Source organism: Petaurus breviceps, unplaced genomic scaffold (genome assembly GCF_028583685.1).
Source record: "Petaurus breviceps papuanus isolate PSGF00001 unplaced genomic scaffold, PetGlider_PUasm1.0 98, whole genome shotgun sequence".
In the NCBI taxonomy this organism is placed as follows: Eukaryota; Metazoa; Chordata; class Mammalia; order Diprotodontia; family Petauridae; genus Petaurus; species Petaurus breviceps.
Window position 1 is genome coordinate 64,249,037 of NW_027187460.1, and position 9,661 is coordinate 64,258,697.

Here is a 9,661-nt window from a genome sequence, read left to right on the forward strand (position 1 = left end):
GTGTGTGTGTGTGTGTGTGTGTGTGTGTGTGTGTGTGTGTGTGTGTGTGTGATGAGAGTCAGTGTGACAGGATGAAAAGACCATTCAATGGATCTGGATCTGGAGACAGAAATCCTGGCTTGGGGTCCTAGCTGTGCCATTTAATACCTTTGAGTTCTTTTGAAGCTCACTTAATTCCTCTAATCCTCTGTCTCTGCATCTGTAAACTGGAAATCAAAAGACAGAATATACATGTATATACTCATATCTATTCAATGAGAATCAAAAGAGTGTGTATATGTATACATACATATATATATACATTATACATACAACCTATTAATATTAGCAGTAAGAACCACATTACCGTGTCACTTTGATGCAGCTTTACAGTAACTGTGTGCGTGTGCGTTTGTGTGTGTGTGTGTGTGTGTAAGTAATCTAATTCACTTGCATTCCATGGCATCAGCTCCCTGATGTCATGGTACTCTTTGAGAGTGAAGGACAAAAAACAACATACACATACTTATATTTGCAATGAAAATCAAGAGAAAGTATAATTATGCTTGTCATGCATCCCTTTTAGTTGTGAGACTCAGAGGAGAAAACATATAAAATCACGTTGCAAACTTTAATGTCTATAAGTTGTCAGTTACTTATGATACAAATAAGTTGAATTTGATTTTTAGTACTTTATTAGTATATCCTTCTTTAGAAGTCTGTCATTGTGAATGTGATTTGTTAATGTATATAATTGTGCTTGTAGTTTTATTTGTTGAAAAGTTGATGGACTCAGTGTTCTGTTAGCATATCAAAGAAAATCAGTACTCAACAGTTTTGAAACTTTTATTGCTAAATGCATTAAGCTTTCCATGATGGCACAGCATTTTAAGTTAGATACTATTTTAAAATTATTTATAAATTGTATACAATTATAAATCATATATAATTTATAATAATTATTTATAATGTTGTACTCTGTGATCCAGCCAAAGTGTCATTCTCTGTTTTTCATACACTATCCCTCTTCTCTGTGCCTTTTTAACATCCATCCCACATGCCTAGAATTCCATGCCTCATTATCATCACATTATAGAACCCCTCTTCCTTTAAGATGCAACTTAAGCACTATCTTTTGCTTGAAGCATTTCCTGATTCCTCTACCACTAGTGTCCTCCCTGCCAAACTATTTTATATTTAACTGCTTTCTCTTTTATTTGTGTTTATTAACTTCGTGTTTATGCTATGTATATGTGTGTATATATACATATGTGTATGTATATATATATATATATATATGTACACACACACACATACTTTTTCCCCATCTTCATCTCCCTTGTTAGAATGTAAACTCACTGCAGCTAGGAATTGTTTTATTCTTTGTACTTGTATCTTCAGAGGGTAGCACAGTGCCTTGTTCATAGTAGGTGCTTAATAAATCAGTGTTTGTTGTTTGATTGTTTAAGATGCCTCTTCTGATCATAGTTTTTGTCTTGCCTGGGGGAATCAAGGGAAAAAGAAGTTGTGAATTTGAGGATGACTTCTTTGCAGAAGGATGACTATTTTAATCTTGGTAAACTTACTGTTTCCTTAGGAGGAAACTTAAACTTAAAATACCTGCTGCATCCCCAGAAACTGTCTCTAATTGTGGGGCTCTCAGCTTCCCTGAGGATATTTTTTAAAATCAAGAACTTGTCGGCTCCTATGGTAGCAGGCTTCTTTGGCTACAGTACCTTAAAGAACTAACAGGAGTGGTGGGAGGAAAAGATATCTCCTTTATTTGGGGGAGTCCTGCGCTTCTTCCCTTGTGTTACCATTTGGTGTTGTCCTTTCATCATTGAAAAGTTATAATTTTTTATATTGTGTTTCCACACACATTCGCATTTTTATTTCTTTCATGTTCTTGAACCATTTGCATCCATTCCCATGTATTTTCCTTGTGGGAAGACTACTGCAGGCTCAGAACCATGCCATCCAGATATATTCCATCTGACATTAGTGACCCCACATTGATGGAATTGCTATATGGGGAGGTATCTAGGATGTAGTAGATACTCAGTTTTGCCAATAGCAGCTTAATCCTTACATTTTCCAGGCACTCTGAATTAGATTACATCTGAACTCTCTACTCATTTATACCTGAACCTGTCATTCATTTGCTATTCCATGCTTATTATTGCTATTCTGCCTTCCATTCACTTTTGTTCCTTCTCAATCGTAGTGCCAATATTAATTTAACTTTTGGTACTTTGGCAGTCTTTGTCCAGGTCAAATGTATTGACACTTTTAGAAGCACTGAGCCACATTCATGTTGGTATTCTTGTTTTAAATGAAACCCAAACATAAAAAAGTTGCTGCCGAGTGGAAGAAGAGTTCCCAGGTTCTTCTAGGAAATGAAAGTAATGGAATTGGTTTCATTGTGTGGATAAAGCACTAGGCTTGATTTAAGAAGTCTGGAGTTCCTCTGTTACAAGCTGTGTGAACCTAGGCTAGTTACTTTTTCTGTCAGCCTCAGTTTCCACATATGTAAAATTAGGATAACAATAGCACCTGCCTTATGGGAATCTTGTGAAGTTGAAATGGGACAACATATATAAAATGCTTTGTTAACCTTAAAGTGCTATGAAAATGTTATTACTATTTACTACTGCTACTACTATTACTATTACTACTACTACACTCAAATATAACTAGAAAAACCATTTTATGCAACATTTGGTCATCTCACTGGATAGTACTCATAATGAGTCTAAGCAAACTTGAAGATCATTGTAGATTGTATGTTAACCTATACTGTTAAGGATAAAGAAGTAGAGAAATTCTTTAAAGAATCTGACAGAGGCCTTCAGATTAAGTCAAGGTACATCTTGGCACTTGGCAACTTTAAAGAAAAGATGGACATTTAGTAAAAATTTGGTAAAAACTATGTTAGAAAAAATGGTTATGGATCTTGATTTCAAAGTTTTATAGATTACATGTGTACAGCATAAGTACTTTTTAAAGAAGAGAATGAGAAAGGATTGAATGCAGCAATCATGAAGCCACATCATCCACAATGAAATTGAGTGTATCTTAACAGACAGGAAATGGCTGGTCATAGGTGCAGTAGCCATTTCAGAATCGGCTGTTTATGGGCAATCAGATTATAGACTAGTTAGAGCAAAGGGTAAAGTAAATAACAAGTTAGAAGAAAGGATAAAGATGAGAAGACTTCATTCAGTTACAATAGTTCAAACAAGCTTTTGGTGCTAAATAATAGGGTTTGGGCTAAGGTCTTTGACTTCATCATCATTTTTTATAGTAGTTCAACCACTGTAAATCAGTTGTCACAGTGAAAGTCAGAAGAGCCCAAAAACTGTTTCAGCCAGCCAGCACTGAATTCCCTAGTCAGATTGCTAGTATAGTGTACATATTCATTTGTAAAACATAACAGAATATGATACTAGGTAATTATGAGCAGTATTGCTTCATATAACACCAAAAGACTTTGGAGGATAAAATAAGAAAGATTTATGTGAATGCTCTACTAAATCGTATCAATCAAAATAATTTATAATAAAACCAGAAAGGTAAATGTCAAACCTAGGTAAAAATAAAACATAAATTTAACTCTAATTTAAAACCTAAATTAACCCTGAATTTGCCAACGTTTTGATAGCAATAACTGATCACAGTGATATGAAGAAGAGAAAAAGGTACTTAGGATAAAGCTGGAATGAGCAGCTAGATTAGACCATGTATACATAGAAGTTGATTCTGGAGGAGACATAAATTTTAGAGACCTGGAGAGATTGATGAAAGAAAGGAAGAGCTGAAATGATTGGGAAAAAATAATGTATAGTCTTATTACCTAGAAGATTATTGAGCAGTTACTTACAAACTCAATTCCTTTGTCTACTTTCTTACCTTTATAAAATCTCTGAGAGTATGCCTGTCTTGAAGATATACTTGCTTTAATTTGATTTCACTCTATTGAAGAACTTTTTTTGGTTTCCTATTGCCATATATAAATTCATGAATGTTGCCTTTTGCATACTCTTCCTGTCTGACTTGTCTACCTTTCTAGCCTTATCTTATACTACTCTCCTTTACATGCTGTATATTCTAGACAAATTATACTATTCTCTGAGAAGTTGAGCTATCTTGGATATCGTGAAGAATGAAACATGAAAAAAAAAGAAAGAAAAAGTATTTTTTCAATGCTTGCTATTTGCAAGGTATTGTTCTAGGTGATATGAAAAATACAGAGTACGAGATACCTTTCACAACTTCTTTTTCAGAATTGTAAATTGTAGCTGGTTTGTAAATGAACTCTAGCTATTGGAAAAGCAGATCAAGTTCACTTTTATGATTAACTTTATTGTCAGTTTTTCTTCTTTAAAAGAGTAAACCACATATATACTTAGTCATAGAATTGCATAGTTGAAAGAGACCTCTGAGGTCATCTATTTTAACTCATGCCTGAGTTTGGAATTCCCATGTTGCTTATAGATACTGATTGTTTACTCATAGCTTAAAAATAATAGATGGAATATGACTTTGTGCATATGATTTATTCAAATATAAAATAAAACACTAATGAACTTAGAAAATTTAAATTCAGTTTAAAATTAAACTTTAAAATTTTTTTTCTTTCCTTGCTCTCTAACTCCAGAGCACTTTATAGGGTACATAATCTTACTTTTGGCATTAAAATCTTTTGCTTTTTTACTCACTAAATTACATTTCATTTGGCATTTAGAATACTATAAATTTAAAAAGTGATTTTAAATAAAATATTGTTTCTCATTTTATTAGCAAACTAAAAAAGCTGAGTGAAGACAGTTTGACTAAGCAGCCTGAAGAAGTCTTTGATGTCTTAGAGAAGCTTGGTGAGGGGTAAGTACACACAACTGTAAAAATTATTTTCAGGAAAAGAACAAGATGAGTATTGAGAAATAGTCATCCAATATTAATATTTATACAGTTGTACATTGCTTGAATTGAAAATGTATTAAAGTTAAGATATTATGTTAACACCCATGCAAATAGAGGATGGGGAATGACTAAATAGGCAAAAGTTGGGGGGAGAAGCCTGTGGCAGGCAGAGGGGTGAGGTTAAATTTTACCACAAGTTGAATATGAGTCAGCAATGTCCTGCTGTTGTGAAAAATGCCAACCAAAATAATCTTTCCACTATACTCTCCTTCTACTATGCTTATAACATCCTTAATAAAATTTTTATAAATATAGTTTAAATGAGATGTGGAGAAACTAAAGCAGAATATAAGAATAATGACAAGGATACTTAAAATGGAAAGTAGGTCTTAACAGTACAGTTTAAAGAAATTGGTATTAAGTCTAGGGAAGAGAAAGCTAAGATGTGGCTTTGATAAATGAGGGTTTTTTTGTTTCTTTTTAAACATAGGAATGCTGAACAGGTATTTTTATGTCTTTGGAAAACAAAACAAGTGGAAATTGACTTAAATTAAAATGACAAAGATTTTGATTAGACATAAATAAGGAATAAATTATCTACTAGGGTAATAAAACCTTGCAATGACTCCTGAGGAAAAAAAAAGTATTTTTTCATTGCTTGCTATTTGCAAGGTATTGTTCTAGGTGATATGAAAAATACAGAGTATTAGATACCTGCCACAGCTTCTTTTTCAGATATTTTCACCCATTTTCACACCTCCCCAAATTCCCTCCTTTACCCTCTTAGCTGAGAACTTTCACTCATTTCATTGAAAAAAAAAATAATTTGCTGAAACCTTACTCTTTTCTTGTTCATTCCATTTCACCTAGATGCTTTCTGCCACCATCTCCTCTTTCACTTCTACTTGGCAAAGTCAACGTGCAAGTGATCCCATTCCATCTCACCTTCTGTAACAGATTGCTTACTCTACCATACCTATTCTCTCACTTAACTTCATTCTCTCCCAGTTTACTGGCTGCCTGTAAACATATCCATATTATCCTATCATCAAGAAATCTTGTTTTGATCCATCCATCCCCACTATCATCCCATATTTCTTTTCCCCTTTGTGGCTAAACTTGAGAAGATCGTCTACAGTCTCTACTGCTACTTCCTTCCCTTTTATTCTCTTTTAAAATCTTGCAGTCTAGCTCCTGACCTTATCATTCAGTTGAAATGGTTCCTCCAAAGTTATCAGTGATCTATTAATTGCCAAATCTAATGATTTTATCATTCCTCATCACAACCTAGGTGTGATACTTGACTCCTCATTCTCTTACCCCACTTCTCCATGTTGAATTTGTTGCTGAATCCTGTTGATTTTATCTTGATAACATCTCAAGTCTCTCCCTATTCTAGTCCATCATCTATTTAGCTGTCAGATTATTCTTCCTAAAAGTGTAGATCTGACCATGCCATTACCCTATTCAATAAACTCCTATCACTTATAGGTTTAAATGCAAAATCCTCCTTTGACATTGAAAGTCATTGAAAGCCTGGCCCCTTCATACCTTTCAGGTCCTTAAAACTTTTTTTTTCTTACCTTATTCACTCCCATCTACTTTTCAGTCAACTGGCATTGGCCTTCTTGCTGTTCCTTACACAACATGCTTGATCTCTGGACTTACAGGCATTTTCACTGGCTGTCCTCCATATCTAGATTCTTTCCCTCATCTTGAATTTTAGGCTCAGTCAAGTTTATTTGCTTCATTATTAGATAAAAGGGAACTTTTGAAAGGTTTTGAATAAAGGAACAAGATGATTAGACCATTTTAAAAAGAAGGCTAATCTTCCTTGGAGAAACCACGTTGGTGTAATAGAAGGAGTATTGGACTTGGCATTAGATGACTTGGTTTCAAGCTATGGCTCTCACTAGCAAGTCATTTTTTTTATATGAAAATGGGGATAATAATATCTACACTATCTCATAAGGTTGTAAGGAAAGTATAAGCACACCTTAGAGGTATTGTGGATTTGGTTACAGACCACTGCAATAAAGTGAATATTGCAATAAAACAAGTCACACAAATTTTCTGGCTTCCTAATGCATATAAAAGTTATGTTTACATTATACTATAGTCTGTTAAATGTTCAGTAGTATTATGTTTAAAAGGATTTACAAACCCTAATTAAAAAATACTTTATTGCTAAAAAGTGCTAACCTTCACCTTAGCCTTTAGCGAGTCACAATCTTTTTACGGGTGGAAGTCTTGCCTCAGTGTCGATGGCTTCTAACTGATCAGGGTGGTGGTTGTGGAAGGTTGGAGTGGCTGTTGCAATTTCTTAAAATAAGACAACAATGAGGTTTGCCCCACCAACTGACTTTTCCTTTCACTTGAATGCTTAGAAGCCATTACAGGGTTATTAATTGGCCTAATTTCACTTTTGTTGTGTCTCAGGAAATAGGCTGACCCAATGAGAGGGAGAGAGACTGGGAACAGCAGGTCTGTGGAGCAGTCAGAACACACACAACATTTATCAATTAAGTGTGGTTTGTGATACCCCAAAACAATTATAATCATAACATCAAAGATTACTGATCACTGATCACTATAACAGATATAATAATAATGAAAAAGTCTGAAATATTGCTAGAATTACTCGAGTGTTAGTAAGCACATGCTGTTGGAAAAATGGTGCCAGCAGACTTGCTTGACCCAGGGTTGCCACAAATTTTCAATTTGTTAAAAATGAAGTGCAATAAAGTGAAGTAAAATAAGGTATGCCCATATTTTGAGCTAAAGGGCTTTATAATGTAAGTTGTTAACTACCACAGCAAGCATTTATTAAGCCCCTGCCCTCGAGGAGTTTACATTCTAATATCAGTTCATAAAAGGAAGCTGAAAAGGCATAGGAGTAGATAAGGAAATCACTTGGTCCAGGGATGTGGTGAAGGAATCAGATTGTAGACTGATAAGAAATAAAGAGATAGTTACTAGCCCAAGCATTTTCCTTAATAGGAGCTTCTGGAGCCATTGAAACCAAGGAAGGGGCTGAGGTTGCCTCTCAGTTGTGAATTCCAGGGCTGAAGTTATCTTCTAGGATTAAGAGTTTTCTGGGACATGAAGAGTCCCTGGAGAGAAATAATGTCATTGCTAATCATCTGACAGTGACTTCCTGTTGCCTGCAGAGTAAAACAATGCTCCTTAGCTGTGATTCAAGGCTTCTAGAGATTGGTGTCATTCTATATCTTCAGTTTTGACATACTTCATAGTTTGCCAAACTGGTCTACTTTCAGCTCCCTGAATATAGCCAATGCTTTCCTAACTCTTGCCTTTGCTCATGCTATTGCCTATTGCTGAATGCTTTTTTTCCCTCTCTTTGTCTATTAGATTCCTAATCAGCCTTTTGTTTTCATGTCATCATTTCTGGATATAACCTCTCTCTATCTCCTCTCCAGCAAGACATAATTTGTAACAAAGAACATATTAAAAAAGAGAAAAAAACCCCCAGTTTATCAAAACCAAGTAAATATGCAGTATTCCATACCCATTGACTTATAAGTCTTCAAAGAGAGGAGGGAGGTGCATTTTCCCATCTTTCCTCAGTTTCATATTGTTGCCCGAATTTTCTTTGGGTCCTGACTAGTTACTGCCAATAAATAAGCTGGCACAGGTTACAGAAATAGGAAAACTGTGGAATATTCACTCAAAAGTGTAACACATCCCATTAGTAGATCCATAGATCCATATGTCTGATAGTTTGGTAGGTGACATTTATACATTTTCCCCTCCAAACTAAGCGAGGCAGAAAGAGTAACAAATGAGAAGACACACTGCTTACTGCAGTTTAATCTGAGCAAGCAGAGCATTGGAAAAAAACAACTACTTATTATGACAAAAGAAGAATGTGGCCTTGTTAGCGTAGCCATTTACGTTAGACCAAAGAAAAGAGTGGGCAGCTAGGTGGTGCAGTGTGTAGAATTCTGGGTTTAGAGTCAGATCTCAAGACACTTACCAGCTATGTGAGCCTGGGCAAATCACTTAACTTCTGTTTGCCTTAATCCACTGGAGGTGGAAATGGCAAATCGCTCCATTATCTTTGCTAAGAAAACCCTAAATGGGGTCACAAAGAGTTGAACACGACTGAACAGCAACAAAAAACAGTATAGTCTTTAGCAGTCAGTTAATATGCATTTGTTAAGGTTACTATGTGTTTTATATATCTAACATAAAGAGAATGAGACAACTTTCTTGAAATATCAAAGTTCATTTAATAAGTGCCTAAAATTATGTGCCAGACCCCGAATTAAGCTCTTAGGGTTACAAAATTAGAAAGACAGTCTTTGTCCTCAAGGAGCTTATAATCTAATAGGGGAAGAGAAAACACAAAAGGAAACTGAAAAACCTGGGAAAACTACCCAACTTGGAGATATGATGAAGAAACCAGTCAGAGAACATCCAGATGAAAAATGAGACCTCTTTTGTTGCATAGAACTTTAGGAGGAAGGAAAAACTGAAAGAGAAGTTTACTTCCCTATACTGACACATAGTACTACCATATAATAAAAAAATGGCAGACACAGGACAAAATGGAGTTAGTTATATCAACTTTTAACAGATCACTTTTAGGTCTTAAAAATCTTTCAACAAAATTTTTGTTCTTTTAATTTACATTGTTGTGATCATTATATATATATATATATATATATATATATTTATATTTCTATGCTTATTTTGGTGTCTATATATATAAATACAAAAAATAATACAAATAAAAAAA

General features: G+C 34.6%; 1 protein-coding gene across 5 annotated transcripts in view; it reads left to right on the forward strand.

The window, feature by feature from the left end:
• STK3 (serine/threonine kinase 3) overlaps positions 1 to 9,661 on the forward strand; it is a 468,999-nt gene that overhangs the window by 16,720 nt on the left and 442,618 nt on the right. For all 5 annotated transcript variants that reach the window (XM_069080955.1, XM_069080960.1, XM_069080958.1 and 2 more), the window contains exon 2: positions 4,780 to 4,860. In XM_069080955.1, coding sequence (XP_068937056.1) covers positions 4,780 to 4,860 — 81 coding nt within the window. The remainder of the gene's footprint in view (positions 1 to 4,779; positions 4,861 to 9,661) is intronic.